We start from the raw sequence: 18387 nt of genomic DNA on the forward strand, positions 1-18387 counted from the left end.
GATTTTACAGGGACAGTCCCGATTTTGGGGTCTGTTTCTTATACAGGCTCCTATTACCTCCCACCCCCATCCCGATTTTTCACATTTGTTGTCTGGTCACCCTAGTCTGGGTGGTCCCTGTGAAAGCTCTGTCCAGGTTCAGGTGTGTGAACATTACTAGCAGATTCCCAGACCTGCTTCTTGTGGCCACAGCCTCCCCAATCTTTGAGGTACCATAGCCTGCTCTGTTGCAATTTAGCATCCAATATGGCATGGACTTCATATCATTTGTGGTCTTGAGCTGTTTAGAGGTGTGCTGGGCCTTGAGTGACCAGACAAGTTTGGCGGTTTTGCAGAGGCCGGCTGGCATGCGGGCTATTCGCCCCAAGAAATATGGCATAAAATGCTGATAAAAATTTGCAAAACATAGGAAGCACTGCACCGTCTGAGTATTCCAGGGTACTGCCCAGTTGCAAATGATTTCCACCTTTTTTGGGGTCCACCCTAATGCCTTCTGGGGAGAGGATGTACCCTGAAAACTCTGTGGCAGTTTGGAGAAATATACCATTCTCTAATTTTGTATGTAGGCTGTGCTGTTGCAGCCTCTTCAGTACATACTTGACAGGGCATTTGTGCTGTTCATGGTTTTCTGAAAAAGGCAAGTATGTCACTGAGGTAGATGACAACATCCTGGTCCAGAATGTCCCTAAACACATCATTAACAAAGGTGTAAAGGTCGCGGGGGCATTAGGCAGTAAAACAGCATCACCAAATATTCAAAATTCAGGTCCAGAAGAGTGCGCTTATCCCCCGTCCCGATACACGCAAGGTTGTAGGCCCCACCCCTGCAGGTTCAGTTTGGTGAATAGCTGCATGGATCACACACAATCCAATAGATCTGACATTAGGGAAAGGACATAACAGTTCTGGATCGTTATCTGGTTCAATGCACAGTGTCTGCCGTCAGCCCTCAAAAGTGTGTGGCATATGACGCGGCCAGCCCTTGTCCCTGGTGGAGGTTCCACAGGGCAGCTCCCAAAGGTGTAGTCCTGATTATTTAAGTGCAGGTACTCTGCCTTCCTCTAGCCCCCCGCTCGCATGATTTCTCTTGCCATTTTCTGTATAAAATGGCATCCTGCATGCAGCATGACCTCGCACATACAGAGCATATGACATTAGAAGTGCAGAAACACTGTTCCTGCAGGTTCGCACCCCACTACTTTACTGGCAGCTTCAGCTGACCATGTGTGACCATTGAAAATTGCAGAAAAAAGCCCCCAAAAAGGTGTTCCAGCCCATCAGTGTTGGGCTACTTTGCTCAACCAAGGGAGAGGTCTGGTCCAGTGCTTCGCCAGGCAACAAATTGAGTAGGTCCAGGGATGGAGCATAAGAAGTAGATGGCCCTGTTTAAGGGGTCTCCTGAATTTTTGGCACTTTCCATCCAGGCATTCAGGTAGGGGCACCACAGGACCGTGTTCAGATGGAGGGGCCACCATTCGTGCCCAGAGTGCAGCATTCTCCTCTTGCAAGTGGGCCACTTGTTTGCGGAGGGCTTGGTTTTCTGTCAAAAGTGGCATCATCCAAGCCCACAGAGCATGGGCCTTGGTCTGGAGATGGGTGACCCACTTCTGCAGATCTGGTGCCCCCTACGGTATGCTAGGCCAATGGTTCTCAACCAGAGAGCAGGTTTGTGGGGGGGGCTGCCAAGCGGGGCTGGCATAGACTTGCTGGGGCCCAGGGCAGAAAGCCGAAGCCCCACCGCATGGGGCTGAAGTCTGAGGCTCCAAGCTCCACTACCCAGGGCTGAAGCCAAAACCTGAGCAACTTAGCTTCGCAGGGGCCACTGTGGCATGGGGCCCCAGGTAACCGCCGTGCTTGCTATCCCCTAACGCTGGCCCTGGCTTTAACCGCCCTGCTTGCTATCCCCTAACACTGGCCCTGGCTTTTATATGCAGAAAAAAGTTGTTGTGGCACAGGGGGTGTGTGGAGTTTTATAGCATGTTGGGGGGGGCCTCAAAAAGAAGAAGGTTCAGAACCCCTGTGCTAGGCAACTGGAGACCTGCCCTCTCCTGGTTGTTAATGGGGCAGTCGTCCACAGAGGGGTCAGAGGTAATCTGTGCAATCTGTCAGGAACCAGGATGTGGGCCTTCGAGCCTAGGGGTCAGAGCATGAGTAAGGAAACTAAACCAAGGGTCAGAGCCAGGAATCAGAGCCGAGAATCAGAACAAGGTATCTGGAGTCAGGGCAGACAGGAGCAGAGCTGGGTCCAAGGCAGAAGCAGAGCTGGGACAGGGCAAGGACACCAGAACAAGGCAGGAGCTGTCTCAGCAGAAGATCAGATCTGCCTTGTTACACAAATGGCTTCCTGGAACTTTCTTCATGCTTAAATAGGAAGCATGCTTGGCCAGTCAGAGGTCACAAGGGATGCCGCCAATTGGGTCTTCCATGGGTGGCACTTTCAGTGGTGTCTCGTCTCCCAGGGTTTACAGTGCATTGACCACAGTTCTGCCAGGTGGTGGCACAGAAGTGTTGGTCACCTAAAGACTTGGGTTCTAGCCCACTGGATTCTTATAACTATTGCAATACATAATAATAATATAGTCTTTTCCTCCTTTAACCCTCATTCAAATTCAGCTCAGGTGAATAGTCACTGAAAGTTGCTACCTCTTGGTTTGGTTAAAGAACACCTGTTTGGGAGCTATTATACCCGTCAGTCTCCAAGGCTGGCAAACCAGCATTTTCTAAGAGCATAACAAATTATGTGAAAAGACCCCAAAATTATAAAGCCACTACAAGTACTGCTACCTCCAGGAACAGTGGAACAACCTCAGACAGTTGAACGACTGAACGCTGCTGGTCTCAGGTCTTACCCAGCAAATCCTAGTTTCCCCCCGTCCCACCAACCTCCAGTCCCAGTTCCCTCTCCCATGCTCTTTGTCCCAGTGTTCTCCTCCTGCTCCTCCCACATGTCCAGCTGTTGTCCCCTCTGCATGGGAATAAAGTTGTTTCCTCCTACACACTGCTTAAGCCATCAGTGAGCACACAAGAGAGACAGGCTTCCTGCTCTCAGTTCTAGTGCCCAGACTTGGACACAGCAGAACCTGCAGCAGCCCACAGCTGCAATAGCAGGGAAAATCCTGCTCAACCATAGGCTGGAGCATGCCCAGTGTGGATGGTATCTTCAGAGAAGTTAGCTGCTAACATATAATTCCCTACTGAGACTCATAACTTAGCCAGATTTGGGCATATTTTCATGGAAATGGCAAAGGCCAGACCTTGCCAAATTTCACGCCTCTGCTCCAAAGCACAAAGGGACTAGAGTCTTTCAAAGAAAAACGTTGCCAGAATTTTTTAACATGGCCAAAACAATGTATTTTTCCCTAGCCTTGTTCTCAGAAACAACTGATTGTTTTGACTGAAATTTTCCAAAACAATTCAGCCTGAAGCAAACACGCAGCATGGAAAATTTTAGCCCAGTTCAAGTTTGGGAAATTCAGCAGCAGCTGAAAACAGAGTCTTATAATAGTGAATATTGGGCAACCTTAATAACAAGTTTCAGAGTAGCAGCCGTGTTAGTCTTTATTCGCAAAAAGAAAACAAGTACCTGTGGCACAATAACAAGAGGTGCTTCCAGCCCCACCTGTGTTAACAATAGTAATTATGTAAGGTCCCACTGAGTCAGCAGCATTGGTTGGAATAGAATCTGAGACTTATTACCCAATCGCTTGCTGGTCTAACCGCTACGCTGCTCCACCGTAAGCTGTTTTTAAGAGATGCCTCCCTTCCTCTTGTTACAGGTACCTGTATTTTTATAAACAGACCGTGGACCTGCTGGTTGAGAATGGGATTGTGTGCACTGAAGAGGTCACTCTTCCTGTGGTCTCCACCGCTGTTTCCCACCTATGGCAGAATCTGCCAGAGGAAAGGAGAGACAGTGTCTTGCAGTACTGTAGTCAGAGACAAAATATACTCCCAGATCCCAAGGCAGCCTGCACTGGAGGTAGTGTGAGGAACAGCAGAGCTAATAGTCAGGAGCCCAGTGGTTCATTGGTATCCACGCCAGAGGAGGTAGGTGGCAATTATTACTCTGCTTCCAGCTTCAGAAGTTCCAAACCACGGAAAAGTTGCTAGCTACACTAAGAGTGTGCAACTCTTAAAGGGTAACACACGTCACTTTACTGACACCTTCCCATAAGCACAATAGTACCCAAGTGAATATCATTAACAGCATGGCAGTAAATGTTTACATTGAATCTTTCTTACTCCTTAGCAGATCCCAAACATTGCTCTACTGTGGCTGCCAGTTTTGCAGTTTTGCTAAGGTATCCCTAAGTACCCTGGGCTTTTAATGGCAGTAGTACTGCTGATCTGCACTGAAGTGAGGACTCTGTCTGTAGGAAATGGTTAAGTTTGCTCCAGCTTATGAGAGAGGGAGAGGGAGAGGGGCATCACAGTTCAGGGCAATTGCACCCATATTCCCCCTCTGTAGTGTAACAAGGGCACACGCTCATGGGCAGCACATGAACCAACCATTGCGGGAGGCTAGCCCCTGGCCCTGCCCCTTCTGCCTGAGGCCCCACTTCTCCCTCACCGGAGCCAGAGCTCCCCCACCATGGCCATTGGCCCTTCCACCCCAGCCCTGGGCCACCCAAGCAGCCCCGGAGCAGGGTGGCACGGCCCCAGTGCCAGAGCACCGGGCGGACAGTGCAGCCCCTGCGCCCCCAATCCCAGTGCCACAGCCCTAGAGCACCAGGCAGCATGAACATCGGCCCCAGTCACAGGCCGCCCTAGCCCCAGGTCGGGGGAAGAGCAGGAAGCCAGAGGCGGTATAGGGGTGGAGTGTGGGCGGGGCCACACCAGGCTGTTTGGGAAAACTTAGCCCTGGCCTGTGATACCCGCCGCCCATGCATGCCCTGCAGGCTCCCTGCTTCTCAGGCGTCACCTCTCTTGGGTGAAGACCCACGTCTCTCTCCCTTCTGACTGGGGGTTTTCCATGCTGCACAGTCCCCAGCCTGCACTGTGTGACTCCCACCAAGCCAGACTAACTAAAAACAGGCCATCACCAGTGCTTTGCTTTCTCTTCAGAGGCTATAAACAGACTAATGTCCCACTGTAATAAGTTACCACACACCTCTTTCTCAGCAAAAGTTCCTATATGCATACTACAAGCTTACTAGTCTTGTGGGGTCTCAGTAGGCCAAAGTCCTTCCAGCCGTTCCCAGGAAGGATTGGGGACGCCCTTGGACGGAAGATCCTGTCTATTTGCTGGATCAGAAAGCAGGCTGAATCAGTTTAAACTCGGGCCATATGTCCAAAAGTCCATCCTTTGTTGGAGAATCCAGTCTTAACCAGTGTATGTGGCCCTCTCTGGTGGTGGGACTTCTCAAGAGATGTTATAGCCTGAGTGAATTTGCCTAATCACCCCCACTGTTCTTAGTTCCTGAAGGGCTGTGGTCACCATCCCCCATGGAATTACATACAATCTCTGGCCCATAATGATACATAAAATTAATCCCAAAGATATTGCGTCAAATAGCCATATCTATCAGGGGGCATAAGGATAAAGATGACATACGCCTACCTTCGCCTCACAAGTGCTGCTTGGAACACAGCTGTGCTGGACCCAAGGATCAGCTCCCAGATCTTAAGGGTTTTCTTTATAATAGCGTTTTATAACAGAGGGTAATAAAACTGAACTTAACTTTCATACGCCAGCTTCCTCACTCCAGTGATAGTCAATTGTGCAACTGAAACTGCGAGTCTAGTGACCACGTGATGGCTGGAATTTTTTAAAGAGAATAAGCAGAAGGTAACTGATTGTAAATATTTGTTGAAATGGTGTTTATTTGAGTGCTCAGCTGCTCAAAGAAAGGTTGGATACTTTTTTAATGGTATTTTAGTAGTATTTACCTTTAATGCATAAGTGCATTGCAGCAATAAGTCCTCTCAACTGGAAGGAAGTTAGGCCATTCATGTAACTGACCTACTTACAAAATGGTATTGGAGGGTTACATGTACACCAGGAGTAACAACCAACATAGCAGGGTGGATGGATGAGCTCACTGAATTCTACAGTGCAGTGTTGGAATTTAGAGCAACCCAGGCTTCATTGCAAGCTGGAGCACACAGCTGCATGAGCTTGTGTGGGCACTGGCTGATACAGCTGAGATCTTTGGCTGAGCACATCAGTAACAGCTAGCAAAATAGTCTGGGAAGCACTTGGATAATCCCTGCTTTTCATTGAGCGATTTGTAAACCATCGGCCTAAATCCAATTCCTGGAAACTGAGTCTCGATGGAACTGATGGACCTTTTGCCCCATTGTGTAGTAATTAAAGTAATTTATTTCTGCCTTTACAGTATACTGTTGGTCCAGTCTAGAAAATAAGCACACTGTCTAAGGAGAAGAAAGACTTAATTATCGAAAACTGTCATAGACTGGATAACATTGTGCAGGGGGTCTGATAGTTTTGACATCTAAAATATTTTCTTTGGTAGATATTATTTGAAGATGCATTTGATGTTGCTGCTGGTTTCCTTGACAGAAATGAGACTCAACAAGCAATGTCCAGTCCAGGGTAATTATAAACACACCCAGTTTGCTAGCCAGCATCCTCGTCCTTTGATGCACATTAATAAGGCAGCTTCCATATTTATGTCCTCCTCCCTTAGGTCTGTTAAAGACAACTGCTTGCAGCAAATTGGTAAGCTTGTAATTAATAGACATTTTACATTAGAATGGAAAGTACCCTCTGTGTTAATCTCAAGAATGCCCAATTAGTACTAGATATGGGATCTTTTTGATTTTCTTCGTCAGCATGTGTAGTCTTCTCCACTGTCGTAATGTAGGATTCCTAAAGCTGTCTGTTGTTCCCCTCACAAGATGTAAAGAGTCCAGGAGGTGTCCTCTGGATAAGTTAGCTAATTTTGAACAGTGTTCTCCTTCAGTGGAACAAAAAAAGTCTTTTTAGTAGGACTGTTAATTAATCGCAGTTAAGTCATGTGATTAACTCAAAAAAATTAATCACAATTTAAAAAATTAATTGCAATTAATCGCAGTTTTAATCGCACTGTTAAACAATAGAATACTAATTGATATTTATTAAATATTTGGGATTTTATACATTGTCATATATATTGTATTCTGTGTTGTAATTGAAATCAAACTGTATATTATTACAAATATTTGCACTGTAAAAATGATAAAATAAATAGTATTTTTCAATTCACCTCATGCAAGTACGGTAGTGTAATCTTTGTCATGAAAGTGCAACGTACAAATATAGATATTTTATTATTACATAACCACTCAAAAACAAAATAATATAAAACTTCAGAGCCTACAAGTTTATTCAGTCCTACTTCTTGTTCAGCCAATCGCTCAGACAAACAAGTTTGTTTACATTTACAGGAGATAATGCTGCTCTCTTCTTATTTACAATGTCACCAGAAAGTGAGAACAGGTATTTGCATGGTACTTTTGTAGCTGGAATTGCAAGGTATTTATGTGCCAGATATGCTAAACATTCGTATGCCCCTTCATGCTTCGACCACCATTCCACAGGACATGCTTCCATGCTGATGACGCTTGTTAAAGAAAGAATGTGTTAATTAAATTTGTGACTGAACTCCTTGTGGGAGAATTGTATGTCCCCTGCTCTGTTTTACCTGCATTCTGCCATATATTTCATGTTATAGCAGTCTCGGATGATGACCCAGCACATCTTCATTTTAAGAACACTTTCACTGCAGATTTCACAAAACGCAAAGAAGGTACTAATGTGAGATTTCCAAAGATAGCTACAGCACTTGAGCCAAGGTTTAGGAATCTGAAGTTCCTTCCAAAATCTGAGAGGGACGAGCTGTGGAGTATGCTTTCAGAAGTTTTAAAAGAGCAACACTCCAGTGCGGAAACTACGGAACCCGAACCACCAAAAAAGAAAATCAACCTTCTGCTGGTGGGATCTGACTCAGATAATGAAAATGAACATGCGTCAGTCCGCACTGCTTTGGATTGTTATCGAGTAGAACCTGTCATCAGCATAGATGCATGTCCCCTGGAATGGTGGTTGAAGCATGAAGGGACATACTACTTTTTAGCACATCTGGCATGTAAATATCTTGCGACGCCAGCTACAACAGTGCTATGAGAATGCCTGTTCTCACTTCCAGGTGACATTGTAAACAAGAAGCGGGCAGCATTATTTCCTGCAAATGTATACAAACTTGTTTATCTGTGCGATTGGCTGAACAAGAAGCAGGACTGAGTGGACTTGCAGGCTTTAAAATTTTACATTGTTTTATTTCTGAATGCAATTTTTTTCTACTTAATTCTACATTTGTAAGTTCGATTTTCACGATAAAGTGATTGCACTACAGTACTTGTATTAGGTGAATTGAAAAATACAATTTATTTTGTTTTTTTACAGTGCAAATACTTGTAATAAAAATAAATATAAATTGAGCACTATACTTTGTATTCTGTGTTGTAATTGAAATCAAAATATTTGAAAATGTAGAAAATATCCACAAATATTTTAATAAATGGTATTCTATTATTTAACAGTGTGATTAATCACGATTAATTTTTTTAATTGCTTGACAACCCTACTTTTTAGACTAGTCTCCTTCACCCTTTTTTAGTATTCTAATACAATAACAAATACCTTACACAGCAGAAATGTAGTTTGACCTGAATAGTAACGTCAGAGAAAGGAAAGATCTATTACATCAAGTCCTTCCCTGTGCAAGGGCTATGTGTAGTCCATCAAGAGAGGCTGAGATCATGTCATCACTCTTGATCTCAGCCAGTAGCCCTAGCAAGGGCAAGGATTGTGTTTCTTAATAGAAAATCTGTGTGGTGACTCAGCTCTGAAGTACTTTCGCTGCAAGTTTTGTCTTGGGTGGGATTTTCTCTCCCTGCAAGTTGTAAGTTTAGGAAATGGTAATTGTCCAGAAGTTTAAGAAGGTCCTTTAACATGTGAGGTGTGATCTGCACTTAAACCAAGACTCCACTTCACACTGCTTGAGCAGTGTAAATGAGAATCAGTCCTTTTAGATTGTTAACCAAAACACACTCAAATATATAATAAAACTGAATTAAATGTGTACCAGTTAAACAACAAGTGATGTTTTTTAAAAAAATTAGGGGAAGCATTCAGGCACACTGAGTTAGTGCCCCATGTGCACATGTCCCTAGCCAGCTCCTGCTTTAGAACAATTGGGTCTTTTTTTTGTCAGCCTGTGGTTTCAAGCAACTCAGGCCGAGAATAAAAAAGATTTGCTATGTGCATTGGCAGAGCTCTGTGGGAGCTCAGGAGAAGATGCAAGGCTGGAAGTCAGGCTCAAGATTAGTTGTGCAGCATATGGCCACAGTGTGGCTGTTGATAGTTGATATTCTCAGTCAACTTCTATGACAACATAAAGCTGTCTAATTCACTCAAAATGTAACATAAAAAATAAAAGGCCTTAATTTGAACAAGGTGATGCTATAAAACATTCAGGCTGCCAGATAAATATGACTGTTACTTTGTATTATAATTAGCATACATTTTTCTGCTGGAATAATATGATCACATCTACCACATACCTGTATCTCTGAATTTCTTTGCTTTGATAATTGTTTCGTGTATCACCTTTCTATATTTGTATAATTTATTGTGTAATGATATCCCCATTGTTCAGTTGTTTGCTTTTATTTTATTAATCCTGAAAATAATTAAGGTTTGTAAATAAATAAAAAGGAAAAGAAGTGAGCAGGAGGAGACAGGAGACTGGAAATTAAGTATAATTTCTGTTTCAATTTTCAGCTCAATGTTCGCAGGCTGCACCTCAGAAAATCCAGAGGATAACCACCGGCTCTACTTGCAGATCACTGGTTTCTTAAAGGGTCTTTTCTTTGCTAACACACAGTTTCTCCAGGTAGGCCTTGCCAAAGTGTTTGTTACAGATGAGGCAGTGTATTCCTCTGAATAGCAGATTGGGATTTCCATTTGATGTGCCTTTGCTCATGATCCTCAGGATCATCCAAACTGGAATCTTAGGCTTAATTATTTTCTTAATTCCTTCCATTCCAAAGATTAATCGACTCACCATTTAGGGGGCAAGGTTCAGTTGTTTTATTTTAGATGCTACAAAAGACATGAGGGCCAAATTTAACTCTTGAATAACTTCACTGATATCATTGGAGCTGGCTGGCCCAGTGGACAGAAAGTCATTCAGATTGCAGGTTGTTTCCTCCCCCTCTCATCCCCCTACTAGACAGGGAGATTGGGTCAGCCTCTGAGCTGCAGAGCTTGCATGGGATGTGGGGGCATCCCTAAGTAAATCCTGCTTGTGATCAACATCAGCCCTGCCTCTCTGATAGTTGCTGTTACTTCTGCTTCCTAATTTCTGTCACTTGATCATCCGTGATATAAGAGATGAGGAAGGAGGGGGAAAGAAGAAATAGCTGCAACCAAAATACATATTTTCTTTATTGCATGTAGCTTGTGGGGGAGTAAAGATGCATAGCATTTATGTCTGTCTGCATTAGGTAGTCACAATGTGCTCTCCCTTTCCTTTCTTCAAAACAGTGCTATTAGAGCGTGAGTGATTTTTGTCATGAGTCTATCTCACTACACCCAGACTGGGGAGGGTGGGAAGAGGTGGTGTGACATTTAGGTCATGAAGAGACAAGCAGAGGGAATAAGAAATGGAGTTAGAGTGTGAAAGACAAAAAGTTTTGTAGCATCAGAGGAAGCTATGGATTAACCTGTAGGTGGTTGGCTGATGTTCTTCATAATTCAGATGGCATAGCCCTCAAGATAAAACCAATGTGCCATGCACTTTCATTCCTCAGGAATACCAGGTTGTCAGTTGACAGATAATTAGAAGGGAATCTAAAGAGAAATCACATAATAATGGATATAAACAGGCAAATTACCCGTGGTATTGGATTTAATGTAGATGATAGCAGCACAGTACACCTGGGGAATAATACTACGAGGCAAAATACAACCTTCAAGATTCTTGGTTTGAGAGCAAAGATGCAGCTCCACATTCCAGTAGCCACAGACTCTCCATTCTGCCCCAAGCACAGTAGCTCCTGCAGGCTCTCTGTTAGCTCAGGAAATAGGGCAATGCTGATGGCATAAAACGCCCAGAACAGATTAACTAGTGTCTTTAAGGTTCATGCATATGACAAAGGTGGGGTGGCAGATTTAACTGTAATCAGGATGCACAATGTGTAGCTGGTTGAATAATAAAATACAGCTCATGATCACCTTTCCCTCTAACTGTGGGACAAGAACAATACTGATCAGCTGATGGGTTTTTAGCTGGCCAGTACAAACTAATTAGTGCTGCTTCCACTGCTTTCTCAAACAATTTACAAATCAAATAATTTATGACTGTGACTGTTTATACACACATCAAATGCAGCTGCTGTGGACAAGTTTCTGGTCAGGTTCTCAGTGCTGCTAAGGCACCCCACCTGAAAAAATACTTGTGAGAGAACCAGGCAGAAGAATGAAAAGAACTATGTCCACCACAGTGGAGAATGGGAGGCCTAAAACTGAGAATGTTTAGATTATATGGACGGAAAATATTTCTAACAGGGAGATCAGTTATGCAATTATATAACTTGTCCAGGGTTGCTGGTTTGAGGCCTTGTTGTAAGTGTTGCTCAACTGCAGATAAGATAAAACATTACTTTAGTTCTAGGGTAGAATTTTCAAAACTGTGTTAAGTGAAAGTCAGTGGGTGTTAGGTCCCTAACCTGCTTAGGTGCTTTTGTAAATTCACTAGAAAGCTATCTAGGTGCCTAGGTATGTTTGAACATCTAGCCCTTAGGCGCCTAAGTCACATTGAAAGTAAATGGGACTTAGGGTATGTCTACGCTACGGAATAAGGTCGAATTTATAGAAGTCGTTTTTTTAGAAATCGGTTTTATATATTCGAGTGTGTGTCCCCACAGAAAATGCTCTAAGTGCATTAAGTGCATTATCTCGGCGGAGCGCTTCCACAGTACCGAGGCTAGAGTCGACTTCCGGAGCGTTGCACTGTGGGTAGCTATCCCACAGTTCCCGCAGTCTCCGCTGCCCATTGGAATTCTGGGTTGAGATCCCAATGGCTGACGGGGCTAAAACATTGTCGCAGGTGGTTCTGGGTACATATCGTCAGGCCCCCGTTCCCTCCCTCCCTCCCTCCGTGAAAGCAAGGGCAGACAATCATTTCGTGCCTTTTTTCCTGAGTTACCTGTGCAGACACCATACCACTGCAAGCATGGAACCCGCTCAGGTAACCGTCACCCGATGTGTCCTGGGTGCTGGCAGACGCGGTACGGCATTGCTACACAGTAGCAGCAACCCCTTGCCTTGTGGCAGCAGACGGTACAGTACGACTGGTAGCCGTCATCGTCATGTACGAGGTGCTCCTGGTCGCCTCTGTGAGGTCGATCAGGAGGGCCTAGGCAGACATGGGCGCAGGGACTAAATTTGGAGTGACTTGACCAGGTCATTCGCTTTAGTCCTGCAGTCAGTCCTATTGAACCGTCTTATGGTGAGCGGGCAGGCGATACGGACTGCTAGCAGTCGTACTGTACCATCTTCTGCCGAGCAGCCATGAGATGTGGATGGCTTGCAGTCCTTCTGCACCGTCTGCTGCCAGCCAAAGATGTAAAAGATAGATGGAGTGGATCAAAACAAGAAATAGACCAGATTTGTTTTGTACTCATTTGTTTCCCCCCCTCCCCTGTCTAGGGGACTCATTCTTCTAGATCACACTGCAGTCTCTCACAGAGAAGGTGCAGCGAGGTAAATCTAGCCATGTATCAATCAGAGGCCAGGCTAACCTTCTTGTTCCAATAAGGACAATAACTTAGGTGCACCATTTCTTATTGGAACCATCCGTGAAGTCCTGCCTGAAATACTTCTTGATGTAAAGCCACCCCCTTTGTTGATTTTGGCTCCCTGAAGCCAACCCTGTAAGCCGTGTCGTCAGTCGCCCCTCCCTCCGTCAGAGCAACGGCAGACAATCGTTCCGCGCCTTTTTTCTGTGCGGACGCCATACCAAGGCAAGCATGGAGGCCGCTCAGCTCACTTTGGCAATTAGGAGCACATTAAACACCACACGCATTATCCAGCAGTATATGCAGCACCAGAACCTGGCAAAGCGATACCGGGCGAGGAGGCAATGTCAGTGCGGTCACGTGAGTGATCAGGACATGGACACAGATTTCTCTGAAAGCATGGGCCCTGCCAATGCATGCATCATGGTGCTAATGTGGCAGGTTCATGCTGTGGAACGCCGATTCTGGGCTCGGGAAACAAGCACAGACTGGTGGGACCGCATAGTGTTGCAGGTCTGGGACGATTCCCAGTGGCTGCGAAACTTTCGCATGCGTAAGGGCACTTTCATGGAACTTTGTGACTTGCTTTCCCCTGCCCTGAAGCGTATGAATACCAAGATGAGAGCAGCCCTCACAGTTGAGAAGCGAGTGGCGATAGCCCTGTGGAAGCTGACAACGCCAGACAGCTACCGGTCAGTTGGGAATCAATTTGGAGTGGGCAAATCTACTGTTGGGGCTGCTGTGATGCAAGTAGCCCACGCAATCAAAGATCTACTGATATCAAGGGTAGTGACCCTGGGAAATGTGCAGGTCATAGTGGATGGCTTTGCTGCAGTGGGATTCCCTAACTGTGGTGGGGCTATAGACGGAACCCATATCCCTATCTTGGCACCGGAGCACCAAGCCGCCGAGTACATAAACCGCAAGGGGTACTTTTCGATACTGCTGCAAGCTCTGGTGGATCACAAGGGACGTTTCACCAACATCAACGTGGGATGGCCGGGAAAGGTGCATGATGCTCGCATCTTCAGGAACTCTGGTCTGTTTCAAAAGCTGCAGGAAGGGACTTTATTCCCAGACCAGAAAATAACTGTTGGGGATGTTGAAATGCCTATATGTATCCTTGGGGACCCAGCCTACCCCTTAATGCCATGGCTCATGAAGCCGTACACAGGCAGCCTGGACAGTAGTCAGGAGCTGTTCAACTACAGGCTGAGCAAGTGCAGAATGGTGGTAGAATGTGCATTTGGACGTTTAAAGGCGCGCTGGCGCAGTTTACTGACTCGCTTAGACCTCAGTGAAACCAATATTCCCACTGTTATTACTGCTTGCTGTGTGCTCCACAATATCTGTGAGAGTAAGGGGGAGACGTTTATGGCGGGGTGGGAGGTTGAGGCAAATCGCCTAGCTGCTGGTTACACGCAGCCAGACACCAGGGCTGTTAGAAGAGCACAGGAGGGCGCGGTACGCATCAGAGAAGCTTTGAAAACCAGTTTCATGACTGGCCAGGCTATGGTGTGAAAGTTCTGTTTGTTTCTCCTTGATGAAACCCCGCCGCCCCTTGGTTCACTCTACTTCCCTGTAAGCTAACCACCCTCCCCTCCTCCCTTCAATCACCGCTTGCAGAGGCAATAAAGTCATTGTTGCTTCACATTCATGCATTCTTTATTCATTCATCACACAAATAGGGGGATGACTAACCAAGGTAGCCCAGGAGGGGTGGTGGAGGAGGGAAGGAAAATGCCAAACAGCACTTTAAGCACAGCACTTTAAAAGTTTACAACTTTAAAATTTATTGAATGACAGCCTTCTTTTTTTGGAGCAATCCTCTGTGGTGGAGTGGCTGGTTGGCCGGAGGCCCCCCCACCGCGTTCTTGGGCGTCCGGGTGTGGAGGCTATGGAACTTGGGGAGGAGGGCGGTTGGTTACAGAGGGGCAGCAGTGGCAGTCTGTGCTCCAGCTGCCTTTGCTGCAGCTCAACCATACACTGGAGCATACTGGTTTGGTCCTCCAGCAGCCTCAGCATTGAATCCTGCCTCCTCTCATCACGCTGCCGCCACATTTGAGCTTCAGCCCTATCTTCAGCCCGCCACTTACTCTCTTCAGCCCGCCACCTCTCCTCCCGGTCATTTTGTGCTTTCCTGCACTCTGACATTATTTGCCTCCACGCATTCGTCTGTGCTCTGTCAGTGTGGGAGGACAGCATGAGCTCAGAGAACATTTCATCACAAGTGCATTTTTTTTTCTTTCTAAGCTTCACTAGCCTCTGGGAAGGAGAAGATCCTGTGATCATTGAAACACATGCAGCTGGTGGAGAAAAAAAAAGGGACAGCGGCATTTAAAAAGACACATTTTATAAAACAGTGGCTACACTCTTTCAGGGTAAACCTTGCTGTTAACATTACATACATAGCACATGTGCTTTCGTTACAAGGTCGCATTTTGTCTCCTCCCACCGCGTGACTACCCCCTCAACCTTCCCCCCTCCCTGTGGCTAACAGCGGGGAACATTTCTGTTTAGCCACAGGCAAACAGTCCAGCAGGAATGGGCTCCTCTGAGTGTCCCCTGAAGAAAAGCACTCTATTTCAACCAGGTGACCATGAATTATATCTCACTCTCCTGAGGATAACACAGAGAGATAAAGAACGGATGTTGTTTGAATGCCAGCAAACATACACTGCAATGCTTTGTTGTACAATGATTCCCGAGTACGTGTTACTGGCCTGGAGTGGTAAAGTGTCCTACCATGAAGGACGCAATAAGGCTGCCCTCCCCAGAAACCTTTTGCAAAGGCTTTAGGACTACATCTAGGAGAACCGCAAATGCCAGGGCAAAGTAATCCTTTCACATGCTTGCTTTTAAACCATGTATAGTATTTTAAAAGCTACACTCACCAGAGGTCCCTTCTCCGCCTGCTGGGTCCAGGAGGCAGCCTTGGGTGGGTTCGGGGGGTACTGGCTCCAGGTCTAGGGTGAGAAACAGTTCCTGGCTGTCGGGAAAACCGGTTTCTCCGCTTGCTTGCTGTGAGCTATCTACAACCTCCTCCTCCTCCTCATCTTCTTCGTCCCCAAAACCTGCTTCCGTATTGCCTCCATCTCCATTGAAGGAGTCAAACAACACGGCTGGGGTAGTGGTGGCTGAACCCCCTAAAATGGCATGCAGCTCATCATAGAAGCGGCATGTTTGGGGCTCTGACCCAGAGCGGCTGTTCGCCTCTCTGGTTTTCTGGTAGGCTTGCCTCAGCTCCTTCAGTTTCACGCGGCACTGCTTCGGGTCCCTGTTATGGCCTCTGTCCTTCATGCCCTGGGAGATTTTTCACAAAGGTTTTGGCATTTTGAAAACTGGAACGGAGTTCTGATAGCACGGATTCCTCTCCCCAAACAGCGATCAGATCCCGTACCTCCCGTTCGGTCCATGCTGGAGCTCTTTTGCGATTCTGGGACTCCATCATGGTCACCTGTGCCGATGAGCTCTGCATGGTCACCTGCAGCTTGCCACGCTGGCCAAACAGGAAATGAGATTCAAAAGTTCGCGGTTCTTTTCCTGTCTACCTGGCCAGTGCATCTGAGTTGAGAGTGCTGTCCAGAGCGGTCAGAATGGAGCACTCTGGGATAGCTCCCGGAGGCCAATACCATCGAATTGTGTCCACAGTACCCCAAATTCGACCCGGCAACGTCGATTTAAGCGCTAATCCACTTGTCAGGGGTGGAGTAAGGAAATCGATTTTAAGACCCTTTAAGTCGAAATAAAGGGCTTCATTGTGTGGACGGGTGCAGGTTTACATCGATTTAAGGCTGCTAAATTCGACCTAAAGTCCTAGTGTAGACCAGGGCTTAGGAAGAGAAGTGCTTAAGTCACTTTTGAAAATAGGACTTAGGCTTCTAGATCACTAAGGTGCCTTTAAAAATATTAACTCCCCTCTTCCCCCAGTCTACAGAATCTTGCACTGGTGTGGAAGGTGGGACTAGATGAATTATGGGTGTGTCTAGACTGTCGTGTAAGCTCAGGCTCAAGCCATACTTCCCTTCTGTCTGCACAGAAGTGTGTCTGACCTCAGGCCAGCAAGCCCTCAGCATCCATGCCCTAAGATGGGCCTGAGTCCCATCCAAATTGCACCATTTTGCAGCGTGGATGCAGTTCGGGCACCAGTCTGCCAGACTCGCATCCTGAGAGTCCGCCAACGCGGTCCCACAATCCCTTGTTCCTAGCCTTTCTATCCCAAGACTAGCCAGTCAACGCCCAGGAAGCGGAAGCAGTTCCCTGGTTCAAGTTCAGCTGCTCAGCATTTAACCCTTCCATTTTATTCTGATTGCTGAAGTATAAAGGGAGTGAACCATCTCCTGCATAAGCTATGGCCACTGAACAGAAGTCCTTGTCAAACACACTGCTACCTGGTCATAGGCCCACAGTCAGCTTCTGGTAGAGCTGTGGTGTGAGGCAAGCAAGATGTTCCACTCCAGTAAGAATCCCAGAAATGATCATGTGTACCAAGAAATAAGCAGACAGTGGTGGAATTCAGCGGAGTGGTGACCATAAAGGGAGCAGATTAAACGGCTGATGAATGACTACCGGAAAGCCAGGGATCAGAATGCACACCTCTGGGAACTCCCCGTCATCCTGTCTCTTTAACAAGGACTTTGACTGGGTGCTGGGTACTGAACCCCCAGCAGTTCACAATAGCCTGGATGGCAGCCTTCTGACCCCCAAATCTAGTATAATGCTGGAGGGGAGCCAGCAGATGCCGGATCTGGTGACTGGTGCTCATACCAGTCCCCGAAGAGGTTTTGTCTCCAGAGCAGACACAGCACATTCTGGATCCATACTCAGAGGAGCTGTTTGATGACACCCTGCCCCCCCTTAGGAGCAGCCTGCCGTAGAACTGGCAGCAGAAGCAGAAGAGGCAGAATGTAGCCCCGGAGCCTGGTAAGTGTTTGGCTCCACATTTGTTGTTGTTAATATGCCAATAAGAGGGGTGTCTGTGTTATGACCCAGTGCAATTTTTATTACAATTTGTGGGTAGCTGTACGTGTCCACTAATGGCAAAATGCATGCCAGCATCTTGGCATCAAGATGTAATTCAGCACCACGTGGTGAATTCAGAATGGAGACCGGAAAGTGCAAACAATTAAACAAGCGTTTATGATTAAATTTTTACTAGATACTCTCACATTCTTACCGAGATGTGCTGGGATGTTAAAGGTAAGAACCGTCCATTTCTTTCCCTTTTAGTACATCACACCATACAAATCAGCCACAACACAGCATAGCAAGCTGCCTGTAACCAGTAAAATGTACAGGGAAATGTAGTGTATGGGTGATGAAATTAGTGGCCAAAATACGGCAGGGGATTGTATGTAGTCAAGAAATTGCTAGGGAAGGGGGGGCTGTCTGTTCAGTTTTATGAGAGTCTGTATTATTGTGTGGGCTTACATGTAGTCCATAGGTCGATGTCATTAGAGTAGGCTGTATCATAAGTAATAAGGAGGCAGTAATCCATGTGGGTGCTAAATTAGCATCCTGTTGATTCCCCCCATGAATTGTGACCCAATCTCTGATGGTGATAGCTGCAAACTTTTCCTA

General features: G+C 46.2%; 1 protein-coding gene across 1 annotated transcript in view; it reads left to right on the forward strand.

Annotated features, from left to right (window-relative positions):
• STRA8 (stimulated by retinoic acid 8) overlaps nucleotides 1–17734 on the forward strand; it is a 29298-nt gene extending 11564 nt beyond the window's left edge. The window contains 4 exon segments of the mRNA XM_073330944.1: nucleotides 3777–4047; nucleotides 6477–6556; nucleotides 9788–9899; nucleotides 17669–17734. Coding sequence (XP_073187045.1) covers nucleotides 3777–4047; nucleotides 6477–6556; nucleotides 9788–9899; nucleotides 17669–17734 — 529 coding nt within the window.
• The last annotated feature ends 653 nt before the right edge of the window (nucleotides 17735–18387 follow it).

Source organism: Lepidochelys kempii, chromosome 1, assembly GCF_965140265.1.
Source record: "Lepidochelys kempii isolate rLepKem1 chromosome 1, rLepKem1.hap2, whole genome shotgun sequence".
NCBI lineage: Eukaryota > Metazoa > Chordata > Testudines > Cheloniidae > Lepidochelys > Lepidochelys kempii.